General features: G+C 48.5%; 7 protein-coding genes across 7 annotated transcripts; 4 read left to right on the forward strand and 3 right to left on the reverse strand.

The window, feature by feature from the left end:
- Positions 1-2,334: 2,334 nt before the first annotated feature.
- On the forward strand, positions 2,335-2,759 carry ACHE_41185S (uncharacterized protein; the record flags this gene model as incomplete). The annotated part of the gene is made up of 2 exons (XM_043279467.1): positions 2,335-2,488; positions 2,542-2,759. The coding sequence occupies 2 exons, from the start codon at positions 2,335-2,337 to the stop codon at positions 2,757-2,759; spliced, it is 372 nt and encodes a 123-aa protein (XP_043137143.1).
- A 2,307-nt stretch (positions 2,760-5,066) lies between these two features.
- Positions 5,067-6,494, forward strand: ACHE_41186S (tyrosine--tRNA ligase TYS1; the record flags this gene model as incomplete). The annotated part of the gene is made up of 6 exons (XM_043279468.1): positions 5,067-5,187; positions 5,270-5,701; positions 5,757-5,821; positions 5,874-5,940; positions 5,994-6,232; positions 6,291-6,494. 6 exons carry the CDS (start codon positions 5,067-5,069, stop codon positions 6,492-6,494), a joined length of 1,128 nt encoding a protein of 375 aa, XP_043137144.1.
- A 236-nt stretch (positions 6,495-6,730) lies between these two features.
- ACHE_41187A (threonine aldolase family protein) lies at positions 6,731-7,843 on the reverse strand (the record flags this gene model as incomplete). The annotated part of the gene is made up of 1 exon (XM_043279469.1): positions 6,731-7,843. One exon carries the CDS (start codon positions 7,841-7,843, stop codon positions 6,731-6,733), a length of 1,113 nt encoding a protein of 370 aa, XP_043137145.1.
- Positions 7,844-8,389: 546 nt separating this feature from the next.
- On the reverse strand, positions 8,390-9,706 carry ACHE_41188A (uncharacterized protein; the record flags this gene model as incomplete). The annotated part of the gene is made up of 1 exon (XM_043279470.1): positions 8,390-9,706. One exon carries the CDS (start codon positions 9,704-9,706, stop codon positions 8,390-8,392), a length of 1,317 nt encoding a protein of 438 aa, XP_043137146.1.
- An 823-nt stretch (positions 9,707-10,529) lies between these two features.
- Positions 10,530-12,027, reverse strand: ACHE_41189A (MFS transporter; the record flags this gene model as incomplete). The annotated part of the gene is made up of 2 exons (XM_043279471.1): positions 10,530-11,537; positions 11,602-12,027. The coding sequence occupies 2 exons, from the start codon at positions 12,025-12,027 to the stop codon at positions 10,530-10,532; spliced, it is 1,434 nt and encodes a 477-aa protein (XP_043137147.1).
- Positions 12,028-12,581: 554 nt separating this feature from the next.
- ACHE_41190S (class I SAM-dependent methyltransferase) lies at positions 12,582-13,610 on the forward strand (the record flags this gene model as incomplete). Its single annotated transcript, XM_043279472.1, has 1 exon — positions 12,582-13,610. One exon carries the CDS (start codon positions 12,582-12,584, stop codon positions 13,608-13,610), a length of 1,029 nt encoding a protein of 342 aa, XP_043137148.1.
- A 3,893-nt stretch (positions 13,611-17,503) lies between these two features.
- On the forward strand, positions 17,504-18,181 carry ACHE_41191S (uncharacterized protein; the record flags this gene model as incomplete). The annotated part of the gene is made up of 1 exon (XM_043279473.1): positions 17,504-18,181. The coding sequence occupies one exon, from the start codon at positions 17,504-17,506 to the stop codon at positions 18,179-18,181; it is 678 nt and encodes a 225-aa protein (XP_043137149.1).
- Positions 18,182-19,044: the final 863 nt, after the last annotated feature.

Here is a 19,044-nt window from a genome sequence, read left to right on the forward strand (position 1 = left end):
AACACCATGTCGGATAGCATGCCACATTCTACTCGCAGCTATTTAGAACACGGCTTAGAACTGTATCCGTTGAATTGCCATGCATGTAAAGCACTTGAGATCAACAGAGACGTCTATAGCAGACATGTCGCCCGCGGAAGCTAGAGTGCTTTAGCCGGACAATCTACAGTCATGGCATATCAAGGAAAGCACAGCAGATGGTGTAGTACGAAATACCGCTGGGTACGCACTATTCCTCATTTGTATTAGGAAGATCTTGGCTGGTTGTCAGTAACATATAGACCCACTTATGCCCTATTCGGGATTATGTGTATCAGCAATTTACCACTGGCATTGTCTCTCTGCAACACTTCTGCAGCTCTTTTGAGCTTGCTATGAAATGACATCCATTCCTGTTCATATTTGACGTTCAGCACCTTCAAACACGGGGTTGCAACTCATGAAGATAGACGTAGAAGGTCGGACGATTTTTGACTCCCCTAGATACAATACCCACAGTCAGCAACTGAACACCTCCCTCCTGGCAGCAGCACGGATGCGTCTTCTCAAGAGGGTCTCTCAGCGAGGTCTTGTTGCTCGCTATCGCGGGGAGGAGAGTGTTAACAAATTAAACTCGTCAAACACTCCCACTCCGTGTCGCTCGATGCGTATGTCGGTTGCTTGTAATCTTCCGCCTTGCTCGAGATCCTCCTGATGCGCGTCGCGGATACATCTGGAAAAGCCGTATATTTCAAGCCATGTGGGTAAGTATGAGAAGTCCCGTAGTCCCAGCGGTTCTTGTTGGTTGTCATCACTTTGCTATTTACTGCTCGTGAAAGCATAACCACCTTGCATATGCGCGCTGCAATATAGACCGTGTCTGAGCTTGATAAGCATGCGCTCGTCATATTGGTCATCTTACGCTTGTTACGTAATATTCAAGCAATTCGAATGCTCTTTCTTGAACGAAGAGAAAAAGCAAATCATCCGTATCGAAGGACTTATCAGACCCTCTCGTTGTCGAAGCTTGTGCTGTCGAACATACCAAGGCCAAAAAGGATAGGTTTTCTCGAGCACGTACCATCAATACAGCGTAAAAGCTCCTATCCATCATTAAGCAAAGGTATAAGGGAGCAGATACAGGCAAAGAGGCAGTCGCTGTACCAGCAGTAGCAAGTGACGCCTGCCCCATTCCGAGAATTGTTAAACGTACGACCGAAAATTATCCTCTGTTGTTAGTCAGGTAGGTTGAAGGTGTCATCAGAGCTTACCGGAAAGCTTCAATGAGATCCCTTGGAGCTCTCATTCGGCAAGATCCTGTTTATGGTGTTCACGGACCTTTTTGCGGGCGTCGGGGAAATCGTTCTTACTATAGTTTGTGAGCAAAAACAACACCGAGAATGGGGAATTCCGTACTTACACCTACTTGATGAAGCTCCTCATCGCAGAAAGCTTTGGTGGTTCCTCCGACCACCAGGGTTAGGATTGCCCATAGAAGGTTTATGGGATACGGGGCAATATCCTTGGGCTTATTCTGATCCTGGATGGAGATATAAAGTTTATAATGTCGAATCCGACGCCAACAAGCACAAACAGAGAATCAAATATTATCGCAAGAAACTTGCGGATGATCAACCGATTATGGTTGATCCAGGCAGTGGGAGCATTGATTATGCGGATCACGAGAAGCACAACCTCTCACAACATAACGAGAAAAGACTCGGAGGGACAGAAAAGAGAAGGTGAGCTGGCTTGAGATAAGAACGAGGATAATCAGGGCGAGGGGGACAGGATGAGGATGAAGAACACAAGCCACACTATATTTTCTAAAGTCCTCCACAATTTGCCCTGTCTCTACGAATTTAGTTTATCCAACTACACGGCTGAATTGCCATCCACTTATCGCTTCTAATTCTATCACGACATCCACGATAGTACATATCAGGTCAGCTCCCTCTTTTCTCTTTGAACTGGACCATTTTGTGAATGGGCAGTGCATACATTTCTTAATTAGGCAAAGCGAAATGAATGATATATCAGAATAGCTCATCCCGATGTGGAATAGTGTAAATTTAGTCACCTTAGCTAAATTAGTTGACTACGGCGTCAGCGACAACTTCGTACGCAGTATCCCAACATGAATCGTCGTTCATTCCTCAATAAGTTTCTGACATGTAAGTCCGCCCCTGAACATGAAGATTAATCAAGAATGCGCAGCTCATCATTCTACCTTTGAAGATGTCTACCACTTCACAAGACAGACAAAAAAGCCATACTTAACGTCCTAACAACCATTATCTTGTCATGGATTTCATAGCCCTACCATGAAATTATTTCAGCAGATCAAAACTCAATATGATACGCATCATCCTCAGACTCAAAACCTCCTTCACTATCATTACCCGGCCAGCTCGACTAACCAACGTTGAAGATGGTCTTATCATATATGAGGAATCGGAACTCAGAGCATCCTGCCGTGTTGAGTTGATTATGGTACAAGGAAAAGATGGTAAGAATAAATGTTTCGCTACAATTGAGGGCAACAACTGACAGCAATGGTAGGATTCGTACTGGAAGAACGCTATGTCGTTGAGGGATATCGGTCCCTGTGGCTTGGTACACAATTGCTCGGTGGCCGTCAGCCGCATATAGTGCTTTTGACGCGGTTCCTTGAGAAGTTTGCTTGTGAGGCGTCTAAGAACGAGGCCATGCCGAAACCTAGTCGGGAGAAATCGGAGATTGATATTATCGGTTGTTTCTTGATTTGCTACATACACTGAATATTCACGATCACGACATACGAATTATGAGGTTTGATGATTATTATTTTATTTGTGGTACTTCATCTCTGAATGCAACGGTGAATTTATTCTCTAATCTATTTTTTATCGCTCACTCCAGGAAACGCCTAAAAAGAGTACTATTGTAGATGTTTTCTGCGGAAATCTCGAGACTTGCCCTTTCCGTTTTCGGTCCGACTTCAGGCCGCTTTTGGCTCCCTGAGCAACCCGGAGCGTATTCGGAGCAGGGTGCGTGCCCAGAGCGCTCAGGGAACCGCGCCGAAGTGATTCTGGAGTGATCCCAGAGCAATTCGGGAGCAATTCGGGAGCATACCCTGATCACTCAGGCTAGGATCACTGCACTCTGACAAGGGAGCCAAATAAAAACGTGCAAATCCAAACCTGCAATCTTACCTCCCAAAACCGACCGCTTTGATTTATTGATGCCATAGAATAACTAGCAAAACGTCTCTATTTTACAACTGTGGTCCACTTTACAACTAATAATTACTGTCTATCACTGCCCTGTGAGGTTAACACCAGTGCAAATTGTACTATTCAGCCTCATTATCATGAAACATTATAGCCTTGTACCATGTATGTACATATTTCTCAATAACCACTCCATAATAAAGACTGACGACGGCGTATTTAACGAGCTCATTGCTCCACAAGAGGCATTTAGGACTTCTCTGAGTTACAAAATGAGCCATACATATATGCATGCATAATCTGTTCCTGGGATAAGAGGAGCGTCAGTGACTACATACGTTCAATCCTAGCGTGTATCCAATTAAACACCAGAAAAATTGTACAATAAACAAAAATATGGTAATGGCCAAAAAGTACATGAGAATGTCTATATCAGGGTCAGGAGAGGTCTAAATACTTTCCAAGCCGTGGCTGACTTCTCATTTTCTAATCGCCTATCTTCATAGGAAAGGAGATATATGATGCTATGCCCTAGACGGAAAGGGCACTATCATAGTTTTACATTATTGAATTCTAGTTAAAGTGTCACGACATGTCAGTGATGTTAGTTGTGTTCCTTGTCTTGCCCTAGGGCTACAACCCGTAACCCCGGCACACAGTAAATAGCCCGTCCAGTAGATAGCTTGTCAATATATCGTTATAGAGAAAACAAGGATGGATCTCTCCATGGGTGTTGTCACGTTCGTTTTTATCTACTATTCCGAGCACGTGACACTTTCTCAACTAACAGGTCCCCAGTTGTCTGTCCACCTTGTAACTCAATGGTCTTTTGCCATTCATATAGAATTATCTCAAGGTCTTCCCATGCACCAGTGCGGTTCCGGATGGCTGGAGATGGATCAATAGTGTCAAGGTTTTTATAACGATCACTCAAGGAATCAGAAACTGAAGACGTGGCTCAATTCATGGCCATATTGGTTCTTGTACCAGCCAATGCAGGCCTTTTGAGAAGGTCGAGGGTTCTGTTGGAAAATCCACGTTCGGAGAGCCTTTCTCTGTGTAGAAGTAATAGGTTTCTTTACTTTTAAAGGCATTTGGCCATTTAGAACACTAAGAATAGCGGTGGGAACGAGTAATTCATTAAGACGATATGGCTGAAAAATGCCATGATATATCGGGGGGCAGGGTTTTGACAAAATTTGCAGTGGATCTATCGGCTTATCGAATATCGTTGCACCGAGGGTTGACTGTAGTGGGAAGAAAGTCCTGCCGTCTTGACAGTATTGTTTCCGTTACCCTCGAGGCTAACGCGTGGTTACGCGGATAGTTAGTTAGGTGACCTATTACGCTGAATCAGCAAATAATACATCTTAATTAGGGAAATGATGCATGCGTATTCGATGGGTTACCCGTGGGTAGCGGGTCCACTCCCATGGGCGGGTCCACTTCCGTGGGCGGGAAATGGGTACTACATTGGTACCCATGGGCCTATGGGTATGGGTAATGGGCAGACCCCTACCCATTGGGTACCCATGCCGAGGTCTAGCCTCATCAAAGGAAGGATGCGCCATCGCCAATAGTAGTTTTTGTCTTATCTCTCTCAGCAGCCTTCACTCTAGTTGCAATTTAAGGCGATATTGGAAGCAGTCTCAGAAAGTTTGGGCCCCACTGAAGTTTCGCCAGGAAAGCCGCTCGCCGAAGCACGTCAAGTGAATAAGTTAACGTTATACCCACCGCCTGATCAACAAACGCCACGCCCCACATTTTATAACTAAGCCCCACGGGCGCCAATTTTGAGCTAACCACAACAAACTACGAATTGTCTACACTGCTATTTTTCCCAGTCGACCTCTTTAGCTTGGCCAAAGTCGGGTCATGGCGAGCTTAGGAACGTCGGAGAGACTTGCTCTCATCCGAGAGAATCTTGCGGAGACCCTGAATTTCGAAATCATCGAAAATATCATTGCAGAAGGGAACAACCCGAAGGTCTACTGGGGTGAGTCATTTGCATTTCGACAGCCCATTTCCACCATATCACAGTAACATTATGACAGAGATGCTGACCATCGCTCCATTAGGTACGGCCACTACGGGTCGCCCTCACTGTGGCTACTTCGTCTCAGCCGTCAAGATGGCCCAACTGCTGGCCGCCGGTTGCGAATTGAAGGTGCTGCTAGCTGATATTCACGCCTTCCTGGACAGTCTCAAAGCGCCCATTGAGCTGGTTGAAAGCCGGGTCGAGTTCTACCGATACACGATAACTGCCATGCTTCGGGCGGTGGGGGTTTCGACTGAGAAGCTTACGTTTGTCCTGGGCAGCTCGTACCAGAAGAGTTCCGAATACATAATGGACGTTTACAGACTCTGTTCCTACATATCCGAGCACGATGCGAAGCGGGCCGGTGCCGAGATTGTTAAACAGTCCGCCAATGGGCCCCTGAGTGGTCTTCTTTACCCCATTCTGCAGGTCTTGGACGAACAGTACCTGGATGTCGATATTCAGTTTGGAGGTAAAAGGTTTCGGACTGAACGCATTCTGATTTGTTTGAGGCTGACAGATCATAGGTCTTGATCAACGTAAGCTGTTTATCGCTGCAAAGGAGTGGTTGCACAAGCTTGGCTATAAACAGGTAGCTTCATTCCCACTCCCCTTCGGACGAATCCAAACTGACAGAATTCCAGCGCGCACATATCATGAACCCAATGGTTCCTGGGCTGCACGGTGGTAAGATGAGCTCTAGTGACCCAGGTAAGGAATTTGCCATAGCTCACGAAAAAATTACCCGTGCTAAGGATCAGCAGACAGTAAGATCGACCTTCTTGACCCCCCTGAGGTTGTCACCAGGAAGATAGGCAAAGCCGTTTCTGCGCCCAAAGTCGTGGAGGAAAACGGGGTTCTGGCCTTTGTCGAGCACGTTCTGCTTCCGGCCTCGGCTTTGCGTGGGAGACGAGAGTTCCGCGTTGACCGGGACCGTGATGGCTTGGAGCCACTGGTCTACAACACGATTGCCCAAATGCACGATGATTACAGGGATGATGTGGTATGATCTATTTGTCCCTGATCCAAAGCTCGTCCCTCAATTCTAACCCATTTCATAGTTGACGCCGCAATTACTCAAGCCTGCTGTCGCAAAGGCTCTGAATGCTCTTTTGGCACCGATACAAGAAGCATACCAAGCTTCAACAGAATGGCAGGAGATAGCTCTGAAAGCATATCCGCCTCCTCCGACAAAGGAGAAGAAAGTCAAGGACAAGGGGGACAAGGGTACCCGTCACCCTGAGGGGAAACCAAAGAAACATTGAAGGAAGAGGCACCGAACGGACGAGCTACGACAATTCTGGAGAGGCCTTGAGTGGATGGATAGTATCAGCCATGGAACGGTATTTCCAAATGTGAAAGCAAATACGCGGCCTCAAGGGGCTAAAGGTTTACACGGCAAATAAATCAAATTAACAATATTGAGGTAAAACAAATAAATGTGTGCACATGAGTACAAGACAATAATAACACGGCGCCATTCTATTAAAGGATAGAGTATCTAGTCCGAGCCACCTTTGAGGACGACCCTGAACACTTGGCAGAGCTTTGCGAACGCATCGTCGGTGATTTGGTAGTGAAAAACGAGACGCCCATTCATCAATGGATGCTCCATCGCGATCAAGTTAAATTTGCGCATCATAGGATAGAAATCATCACGCGTCAGGCCAGAAGCGTCAAAGTCCAGCCAGACCATATTCGTCTCGGTTGGCCGTTGAAGCTTTCCGCCCAGCTGCTCCCACAGAACCGAGGCCCTATTGGCCTTTTCCTGGGCTGCCTTCAGCTTTCCACCCAGGAACACATCCTCGATGGCTACTCGGGCAGGGGCGGCAATCAAGCCGGCAGCGCGTAAGCCACCCCCTAAAACCTTGCGAATCCACCTGGCTCGCTTGATAAAAATGGAATTCCCGACGACCACACTACCAATGGGCGCCCCAAGGCCCTTGGTCAAACACAACTGAATGCTGTCGAAGCACTCTCCGATCTCTCGCAGTGTGAAGCTTCCCAAGACCACCGCTTCCCAGAGACGAGCCCCGTCCAGGTGCATATGGATCGGTGGGCTCTGAGCGCGTGCCCACTGAGAGATGGCACGAACCTCAGACAGCGGCATGATTGTGCCCGAAAGTGGGATCTCCAAGCTAATCACCCGAGTTGGGCAGTCGTAGGGTGATTCGGTAACAGTGCTATTCAGCTTGACATCTTCCAGAGTGAGGTGGTGGCCATTGGAGGGAACGACCATTTTGATGAGAGCACCACAGAGCATGGACGCGCCACCCGCTTCCAGATGGATGATGTGTCCTCGATGGTCGGCAAGGATGGAATAAGGAGGGGCTCCCAGAGCGGTTCGGAGAGACACCTGGTTCCCCATGGTGCCTGACAAGACCAGAAGTGAGGCTTCATGGCCCAGCAAGTCTGCAACGTACTCCTGGAAGGAGTTGGTCGTTGCGTCTTCCTCGGTCACATCATCACCAAGGGATGTATTGATGATGGCTCGTAGCATGGGCAGCGTGGGCTTGGTGCAATAATCTGATCGGAAATCGTTCGACGCCTCGTCGCTATGAGACCACGCAATACTGGAACGACATAATGACTGTTCCTCAATCTCGAGCGTCATCTTATTGGAAATGGGAAATTGCAAGAAAACACGGTACTCAGTGATAAAAGAAAGGCTTAGATTTAACTAATTTCAATGAGGGATGGACTCAGCATGTAGGATCTGACCTGTATCCTGGCTTTACAATCTATCAACGGCAAGGGTTGACCTGGAGTTAATGTAACTTGTCTAGAATTCTCCCCTCCACTATTGATCATGTATAAGTTCACCGCTTTTATGCATCTACGGGAGCTTGAGAAATTAACTGATCCTGCAGTGGAGCAACAAGCCTCCTCTAACACGAAGGATTGCTGATGTCCTGCTGGTGTCGGCGGCCAGCATCATTGTCCTGACGCTTACGTGGCTCCTGTATGGTAGTTACTACCGCTCGGTTCGCATTCCTTCCGCCGGTTGTTTCTATTTGCTAGTGTCATCTGATTGGTAGGCTCCGAGAGACGACTTGTGACGGCCCTCGCTCTATGCAGCCTACATTGAACTTCAGGGTCTTTTGGAAGCAAAAGTGAATAGGTTTAGTATCTATGATAGAATCCAGGCAGTACTCGGAGATTATTCAAACCGTTCCTCCACAAAATTCTTAAGTTTGCCGGTGTCAGACCCCAATACAAGTTGACTAAAGTCGACGTATTCCACCTCAACAGGTGCGATTGTTCCTGCTTCTCGGTTCAGCACCCAAGCATGTGAGACCTTGGCCAAGTGATCCTCAATGGCGTCTCTGATTGCGGCCGCATTGTCGGGCTTAGCAATTGCGACTCTCAACACAAGGACATTCTTTCCATTGGCACGCCTGACCACGCTTTGAAACCTTCCCGTGGCGTTCTCTGATATGTGCTTCGCAATCAAGGCCTTCAGCAGTGGCAAGTCCAGCAATGTGTTGCTGATCTTGAGGGCCACTGTCTCCCTTCCATACAGCCTGAAGGTTTGTTGCGTATAGTCCTCCCAGGCTGCGATGTCTCCCACTGGGTACCTGATTAACGGCTGGAGGCGTTTGATCAAGTGCGTAGCAACCACGGAGCCTTTCACCCCTGGTGTGGTGATGGGTGAGCCTTGTTTGTCGACTATCTCCATGTATACGGCCGGCCTCAGCACCTTGTACAGTGGACTCACGTCGTCGTCGCCATCGGGCTGCGGTGGATGCGTTGGCAGGCCGACTGGACCGCACTCAACGGACCCGTACAAGTACGGCGAGAACAGGGCATTGGGGTAGGCGCCATGCCAAAGAGGGCGCATGTCTTTGAAGAACTGCTCGCCCGTGAATAATATCAGGCGGACACTCTCCAACTTGCGCCCTTTTTCGACCAACCATCCCGCCAGCTTGGTCACGGAGTAAGCAGTGCTGAGGATCACTGTCGCCTCAAACTGGTCAATTGTGTCCGCCATCACCTCCTCCGACACCTGCCAGCCAAGGGGCAGCTGGATATTGTCGATCGGCAGTTCCATGAGTGCAGTGTTGTTCAACATGAAGCTGCCGTACATGCCACCCATGGGGCTGAGATTGGCGACTCGGTCGCCGGGGACGATGCCGCTGGCCGTGCACACGACATTTGCCTTGATAGCGCAGATACGCCGAAGCTCATCCCGGGTCAGGTAGACAAATTTGGGGGGACCGGTCGATCCACCAGATCGCATCACAACCCCATCTCTAAATGGCACAGTCAGGATGTTCTTTTCGGACGCAGACGCTGATGACCAATAAGCCTCGACATCGGTCACAGGAATATTAGAGAAGGAAGTGTCATGAGGCAGATGTGCTAGGGAGGCCTTGTAGAATGGCGAGTGTGTACGGGCAAACGACACAAGCTCCGACAGGGTGGGGTTTTCGGATTTCGCGTCTCCGCCAGTGGGAACGGCATCAAGGATAGCCATGACAGCAATAGAGAAAGTGAATATTTTCCAAGAGGGGGCGGACGATGGCGATATACTTTTCGAGTCTCTGAATCCTGTTCAAAGAAAATATATGGCTACACAGGTCGGTAGCCGCTTATAGTGCTCTGCTTCGTTGACATGGAGAGGATACTTGGTATTTCCACGCCTGCGGCTGGACCTTTCTGTGCTTTCTTTAGCAGGCCTATGCTCTTTTCGCATGCAGGAGAAAAGGATTTGCCATACTAATCTATGCTAATTGGTCAGCGAAGGCAGCGCCGTGCTTCTAAGATACAGTCGGCAATAATCACTCAGTTTCGCGGAATCCTTATCTTGAAAGAAGCTAAAGATAGTCTCGGGGAAGCCGAAGCCGCATACTGCATTCCTTTCTCAGCTCACCACATAGTACATGGGGGTGATGGTATGATATGCGGGTTGGGAGCTGGTCGCACCCCCCCCCTCTCCCCCTTAGTCTGGGATTCCCTCTCTCCACTCTATATTCCACAGATCGACAAACAAGGCCACTGTCCAGGTCCATTTCTCTGCCTACTGCAAAGTCTAGCTCTTCTACCGCCTTCTCCGAAGACAAAACGACAGGTCTTTCTAATCCTTAGGGCAGTGACCGAGGGGCAGTACACATGCGCCTGCAGGTACTAACTACAGCTACGTATAATATGCTCTCTAGGGCCCTTCGTGCATTATAATAGTGCCCGAATACGAATTTTTGATTAAATGTTACACATTTATTGTGTATGGTAAATTTGAAATTAGCAGAAGACCTTTACTCCGTAGACTAGTATATGCACTTGCAATCAATAGTGACTCATTACCCTGTCCCGTCTTTTGCATAGGGACTACGCTTTCTTAATGCCTCCCCAAATTTCCAAAGCAAGACGACCGCGGGCAGTCCAAATCCTAGCGCAATGAAGCCCAGAACGCTGCTGCCCCAGCCATATCCAAGAGTTCTGTACAAATAAGGAGCGAAAATCGGAAAGACGCAGCCGAATATCTGACGAAGCATGGAAACAGCCGCCATTGCGCTCGCGGCATACTTTCCATATGTATCGATCATATACGCACTCACAGCAATGACACAGGTCATGGCAGCACCGATGAAAATTGCGGCGCCGATGTTGGGCACGATCCAATGGATATGAAAATCTGCGCTCCATCCGTACAAGAACATGCCTGCCGCTAGGGCAATAGTCGCGGGCGGCATCACGGGCATGCGAAACTCAGGCAGGTGGATGCCATTGCGCTTCGCTGAGAGATCCTTCTGGATGCGATCGATCGCCCGCGTACATACCTCAGCTGCAAATACCGAGCCGACGAATAAGGATACGTAGTTGAGGCCAGCAATGCTGGGCCTCTGGTGGTAGACGTCTGTCCACAGCGCCGGAAAGTTAGCGTAGAGAATATAGATTTGCCCGTACAATAAAGCGTTGTAAATGGCCATGACTTGAATGATGGGCTGGGTTCCGAGCAACTTCAACGGGCGAATCAGCGCAGCCGAGTACACCTGCAAACGAGCCTGGTCTAGGTGGTCATGCTCCGTATAGTATTGCTGGTCCGTCTCTTTTGCCAGGCGCTGTTTCTTTCGTCGCAACAGCAGTGGCTCATAAGTTTCCTCTAATGTGAAGAGACTGGGCACAAGGATCAGAAGATCCAGTAGCGAAGTAGAGTAGAAGGTCCAGCGCCAGGTGGTATACTGTGCAATCACACCTCCTAGAATCGGCCCGATGACGGGCCCAATGAGCGGCATGATGCTGTAAATAGCGACTGCTCTCCCTCTCTCTTCCTTGGTGAAGAGGTCTGAAATAATGCCGGTTCCAACCTACCAGTAGAGGAGTTAGTTTTGTTCTTTTCTGGAGTATCAACCATGGTAGCCACCGGCTTACCCCTTGAGACGCGCTGCAGAAGAACCCCGCCAGGAAGCGGAGGACCAGCATCGCTGGGGCAGAATTGACAGGGCCGCACGCCGTGTTGAAAATGAGGTACAAGAGATTCCATGACTGGATGGTGATCCTACGCCCATGAACTTCTGACAATGGGCAGGCGAGAAAGGGACCAAACGCGAAACCGAGAACAAAGATGGAGAGAATCAGCGTTTCCTCTGCCTCATTCGTCACATGGAGGGTGTCGGCGATTCGAGGGAGCGCTGGGGCGACAATGGTCGACGACAGAGTATTCATCAGCACAAAGGCCGAGATTGACAATGTTGCTCTCCATTTGCGTGCCTTGGCCCAGTTCTTGGGGTTTTCCTTATCGTCGGCGGATTCCCAGGTGACGAGCTGGGCGTCCACTGAGATGACTGAATTTTCCATGCCGGTGGCATATGTGAGAAAATCGCTCCAAAGCTGGCGAAAACTGTTTTTCTTCTTTTCTTTTCTTTCTTTTCTGGGGGAGAGGCGATCGTGTATTCGCCTGAAGCTATGTCTAGAACGGAGGGTGGTGTGAGAATGAGTCCATGAATGCACTCGATGAATGCACTCGACGGATGGGGATTAGTGCGCATGCACTGGCTCTGTTCGAGACCCAGTCCGTGCATAGTGCATATCAGAAACTCGTATCTTTATCATCATTATCATTACTACTCGAAAGGTCTCTGCATATGCAGATTTATTATTACTAGTACGTAGGACAGGGTTCTGAAAATCCCCTTTACCAGAGCCCTTCGGCTGACTTGCTCTATAGGATATATCGTATTCATTAACTTTAACTATTTTAGGCAGCGGGAGCAGCGGGCTAAGATGAATTTGACCTATATATAGGGAGGTGCTAAAGGTGATATACTCCGTAGATTAGAATATCTATACCACCTCTTCAGCTCCAGGCCAGTCTGTTGTTTAAGCTTTTCCTTTCAAAAGAATACATCGAGATGATTTCAAGTCTGGTCGATCCGGAGCGCGCTGTCGCCACGATTTTCAACTCGGCCATTGCAGCAGCAGCCATCGGCGCCGCCTGGGAAGTTGGCTTGCTCACTGAATTGCGGGACAAGGAAAAGGTCGATGTGAAAAAGTTCGCCACCCAACACGACCTGGACCGTGACTCCATACAAGGCCTGGTCACCGCTCTGGCGATCGTCGATGTGGTCGAACGCGATCAGGACACGATCGTGGCGGGAACACTCTTGGACGAGGCTTATCGAACGAAATCGCTCTTCCACTGGCTCACCCTCGGATCAGGCGGGCTCTTCTCACGCATGCAGTATGTACTGCGCAACGAAAATCGTAAGGGGGACTTCTATGGCCGCGACCCCGAGGCCATTGCATACGCCTGCCGCGATATCAACCGCCATCACTTCGACCCGGTCTTCCGCGCGACTGTGGACGGACTCGATTACAAATTCCACTCCATCGTCGACCTGGGCAGCGGGAGCGGCGAGCGACTCATGCAAATCCTCGACCGGTATCCCGGGACTACAGGCATCGGCATCGATCTCGCCGGCCCTGCGATTAAGTTCGCCGCGGCTGAGGCGGTGGAACGTGGCTTCTCAGATCGGCTGTCGTTTATCGAGGGTGACGCGCGCGAAATGGGCTACCGCGACGAGTTTGCCCAAGCTGACTTGCTGACGTGCTTCATGATGGGCCATGACTTCTGGCCTCGGGAAAACTGCGTGGCGACGCTGCAGCGGTTGCGGACGGCCTTTCCCAAGGTTCGCCGCTTCCTCTTGGGCGACACAACCCGGATCCTGCTGGACAACCCTTGCTCCAAGTACACTGTTTCTGAAGACAATGTGCCCATATTTACCCTGGGCTTTGAGTTCGGCCATGCTCTGATGGGTGTCTATCTGCCGACGATGGAGGAATGGGAGGGGGTTTTTACTGAAGGCGGATGGCACTGTGTGAAAAAGCACCTCATCGAATCGCCGTCGCTATCTGTCATCTTCGAACTAGAGCATGCATGACGTCGTTAGTGTTCGTTGTAGCTAACTAATAAACATGACTCTCAGTTGTCCGGATGGCCCTTATTTCATAACATAAAGAACCCCAGAAGGTATTAGCTGTATCTTCTCCGTCCACATGCACTCCAATTCATCCATCGTCCATCTCAACTGCAGCTATGTAGTATTCAATAGAGCGCCAAGGAATTGTAAACATGGGCTCATGCTCGGTTAAGGCCTTGAAGCTAGGGCGGCATGGCAAATCCGACGAAGTTCATCCCACCACTGGCACGCTCGTTCTCGCCGAGCTCTGAAGATCCAAGCCCGTGAGGATTTCCTGTCGAAAAAGCCCTATCAAAGACGTGTCACTTTTCTTGAGCTTCAAGTTCTCCCGGCGTTCTCAATAAATCGCAGAGCCACTTGGGAAATTATCAATTGCCTCTCCCCTAAGATTGCGTCAGAGCTCAACGAAGCACGGAAATGCTTTTGGGTAGCTATTCTCAGCTAAAGGTCTATAGCAATTTTAGCAAGGCTTTCTTTCTCTGGTATTAAAGGTGAAATATTATTTAGGAAGCCGTTACAATTTCCAATCTGCCCACTGGTCCCCAAACAGTGCTATTGCCTCTAGGGTTGAAGTTCTCCTACTACAACCCATGACATACTATCTGGGCGATTCAATTCCCACAACCATTGACATTAGCCCACCACTTTGTTTTTGATATTCCCAAAAACTCGTGTTTTCAATTCTCTACTCCTCACCAGGTTTTACGGTTGACGGAAGCGGACCTACTTCATATGAGACCGTTGTGAGCATTGCAGAGTGTCCATCTAAGTTGACTGTCCATGAACACACTGCTCACCAGGGTTTGATGGCAGGAAAAAGACAAAAATAGATATTTTAGAAGAAATCAATATATTCACTATATGGGTGGCTTGAAATAACAAAATGACAAGCTGAGCATGCGCTTGCGGAAGGCCTATCGATTTGCCCTGTGACGCCAAAAACGCTAGGAACCTCTTGCTCAGCTTTACTGATGAGCTGACGCCACAACGCGAGTCGATCCTCCATCTTCGTATCGTCAAGGATATCGACCTCCTTGTCTCCCAAGGTTCGGTGGAACGTCCGGAGCAAAGTCAAGGTATCTTGGCGGATGATCTCAAACAACGTATTGAGTACACTGATGGGAGTGGTCAGTTCGCCTACTCTGGAGGCAGGGCTGGAGCTAGGGTGGGACTAGCATGCCGACAGGAACCCTATATTTATATGGAGTTCCGACATGGGGGATACCAAATATATTGGCCAAACGTAATATTATAAATCAGAGGATAGTTTGCTGACATGAAGTTCTAGACAATTGATTTAATTCTATTTTATCATTATATACGAGTATAAATATTTGGATGCGAGTAGAGTTGGATAGCACGGCCCTTTCTCAGATCAATTGTTGTAACACATATTGCGATACATAATCTGCGAGCGGCCACATGCCTTGGTTATGAACGCTGTGTGGATGGAACATAACTGAGGTGGCATTCAAGGAGACAATCAGAATGGATGTCTCAGACTAAGGGGTATTCTGGGATCGGATCAAATATATTACGCAAATATATCACACACTTCTTAAGTCGGAGCTGATTCACCTCATCGTTTACACCAAACAATGGACGCCCCAAGAGAACTGCCCCGTCACTATACAAGAATACCGCATTGTTTACTATGTAGTGAAAGGATTTGTTTGGATTCATACTTCCATTCAGGTATGCCTCATTTGGGCTGATTTTTTTCTGCTACTGATGTTGTGTGTCAGTTGTCTTGCCAAACCAGTATCAACACCTAGTCTTGACTCAGCCAATAAGTTTCCGAGGAGAAGATGGGACAATTATCTTAGAAGATCTGAACGTTCAGATACATTACGACACTCGGATAAGATCCAAATGCTCCCTCTGTTCATCGCATTTGCTGGATGGCGTTGGTGAATTAGCCAAGTATCCACGAGCTTTGTGATTTCGGTATCACTATGACACCACTAGCTTGGACTGGGCTTTCACAGAACATCTACAAGGATTCTTGCATTGCCCAAAGCAATCCATAAGCTGTCTTGGAATCCCAAGCATGATAATAAAAAGACGACCTTGTATGAACTGTTAGAGAGATCTCGAAGTCTCCCGACCGAACTAATTGCCATCATCTGGGATTTTATTACCCCTTGTACTGTTCGCTGTTTGTGTCCACTTTTAGCTGCAGAAAATCCATGGCCAACTCTTTCTTCTGCTGCGCACAGTGTGACCATATCTCAGTCTATCTCACATGTGTGCTGGACGGAACATATATTTGCGGCATTCGCCACGGATACAAACTCTATGGACATGAAAGCAACACTTTTACCAATATGTCAGTACCTTTATCTGTCACTGCTTTCATTTTCAGACTTGGAATGTATGGGATTCGAAATATAGATTTTCTCAGAAACGCAAACAAACCCAGCCAGAAAAGGAGATTTCACAGTGAAAACAATGAGTTTATAAATATTAGTTACCATCAGCCAACAACGCCACTTCACGTGGACCTTGAATGGGATGTATGACGCCCTTAACAATTCTCTAATGTTCAAAACTGATGATAAACACAGGTCTTGAAAATCTCACGCCTAAACTGTCGCACCAAATCAAATTTTGAACATGACTTTACGGGTGAGCCCACTGCAACGGGCTCAACTATATCCTCCCTCTCCTGACCCATTTTATGATTGGCTGCGACATTACGATTTCATACGACATTCCCAAAGATTCATGGCATATATCCCACTACATGAGGATGGGTTCAGCTTATACGGCCTCACTGCATTCTGCTCCAATAAGGGGCTTGTTGGCCTGAGCACTCATTTTTGCTCTCAGTCACACTCACCCAAGTCATACTGGTATGGAGAACAAGAGGGCTGTCCTGTCCATGTCCAATTTGGAAAGTCAGAAGCTGTGAGCCTACTTACAGTCTTTTGGCACCGGAATGACCATCTGATAAAGGCTTATCTCATTGTATGTTCAATGCGAATGTCACAGATTCGTACTAATCAGAGGTCTAGGTCACAACGAGCAAGAAGAGAACGTTTACTCTTGGATTATGTTTTGCACCTTCTAAGGTCGACACAAAGAATGTGTTTAGTGAAAGTTGTGGCGATATCTTAGGCCTGTATTATGATAAATCACCAGGAATAACCAGTTTTACCACCTTGGGCACTATCCATCGTCCATATGATTCCTCTTCAAGCCAAACACCCAACCACTCCGCACCAATATCACGCCACTATCACATGATATATCTTTTACATACTTCCCCATTCGACGGCTTCGCCTCCCAAGCCTCTTTAAAGAATGTCATAAGCCTGAGAGCCTGCTGGTGAGATCTAGATGCAGAGGCATGCTGCTTGCTTACAAAGGGGATACCAGATGTACTTTGGGTCAATGGTATGAAAATACACAAGCTCAGCCTGATGTACAGGAAATATATTTTCAGCATGACAGTGTGCTGAGGTTCCACCTGATGCAAGGAAATGGCAACGAGCAGTTTCTAGCACGGATTGAATTCTTGCTCAAGGTTTCTCCCTTAGATACAAGTGATAAGTTCATAGATATGGTGTATGGCGTGAGTGCACATGTTACCTTCTTATTTTGACTGAGCTAACCCGGCTAGGATGATATCGTTTGGCTGTTTTCAGACTACTCCGACATTATCTTCCGCGGGTCAGAAGTCATTTGACATATGAAATGATAAAAGGAGATCGTTAGTACGTGCGTAGTTTGTGTGTCAACAGAAGATCTTGGTTTTGCAGCTGCCCCAGGAGCCCACCCACCCAGCTCCTGCAGCATTGCTGTCTTTTCTTTTTGATCCATCTGTATAGACGACCATTGATCGTGGTGGGATGGAACTCAGGAATCGCGATCCTCGTGCAGATTTTCCCATGCAGTATGTACTACTGCACGACAAACGGGCTGGAATGACTCTTGTACAAGGTACTCGAGTCCAAGATCTCTCCGGTAGACGAACGAATAAAATCGACCTGCAGGTGAGTCCGGTTCAACACCCGCAGCATGCTGTAACTGTAATCATCCGCATATGCAAATTCAGTATACGAAGGCTTATCTCCAACAGAGCTAAGACCTTCGATATTACCCGCGCCACCGGCAACAATATACATAGGGGCCTTAGGATCCGTCATGTTCTTGCGGTCTGCGGTTCCATTGACGACGGGGAGGAAACGTTGGGAATTATGTACGTGTCCGAAGACACCGAGGTCGACTCCATAACGGTAGAAGAGGCTCTCGAAAGCTTCCTGGCACGGTTTGCAAGTGCTCGAACCCGTGGTGTACCATGGACGATGTCCAGCGACAATCACCCATGGCGTGACTCTTCGGTCCACACTGGCAAGATCGGCCTCGAGGAAGTCCAGCTGCTGACTGCGCCGGCCGAACGGACCGCCGTCCAACCCGGCAGATCCATCTTGCCCATCCGGCGCGTCGGGAAAGTCGGTTTCGGTGTCGATCATCACGATGTGGGCCATGCCATACTTGAAGGAATACCAAAATGGTGGGTTAGATGAACTATGCGCCTTGCTGGCAAGTTGCTGCGCCGTGTGGTTTATCGAGTTGGAGAGAAAGGCTCTGGGCATTGTGTCACTAAAGCGATGCATGAAGTCGGTGAAGTTGTGCTGTCCTTCCGGACACGTCCCCGTGGTATAAGGGATCTCTTGGCAGCTGGCTTCGTGGTTGCCAGGACTCGCCATGTACGCCTTTCGGGCGGAAATTGGGGCAAGTTGGTTGTAAAATTGCTCCAGGATGGCTTGGTAGGCATCTTCACCATGCAACAAATTCTTTGGTCGCAAGTACCAGTCGTCAGCGTATGCAAAGTCGCCAGGGTGAATGACTACATCATAATCGTCGACGGTAGCTGCGAGACGTCCGATGGTGGTGTGGTTCAAGTCTGGTTCAATGGAAGGAATGTCGTCCTTCTTTGCTTTGGACGAATCGACGGTGAAGCCATCCGCTCCATAGACGCCTAGATCAATAACAACGCTCAAGTTGAACGGAGTCTCGTCTCCTGGAGTACGAGGGCTGAGGAATTGTTCCACGCTGGAGTTGGTCGAGACGATTTTGTAGAAGTAGTTGGTCGCCGGCGTCAAATCGCCCAAGACAACTGTATGCGAATATGTCCGGGAAGTGTCATAGGTCGACGACTGGGAGGAGCAGGCTTGCGATATAAGAGAATCCGGCGAGAGACCATATTGCACGCAGCTTCGATTCTGCGCGGCGTAGGTATTCCACCCAACCGAGACCGCTGAAATTGAGGAGTTAGCCGACACCAGCACCGAAAACCAAGCCTATGAAATGCAATTGGAGATCATCCTCACCATTGGGACCATAGATGGCTAGGCGCTGCTGATAAGGGGTGGTCAGGTCCTCGGGC

This window comes from Aspergillus chevalieri, chromosome 4, assembly GCF_016861735.1.
Source record: "Aspergillus chevalieri M1 DNA, chromosome 4, nearly complete sequence".
NCBI lineage: Eukaryota > Fungi > Ascomycota > Eurotiomycetes > Eurotiales > Aspergillaceae > Aspergillus > Aspergillus chevalieri.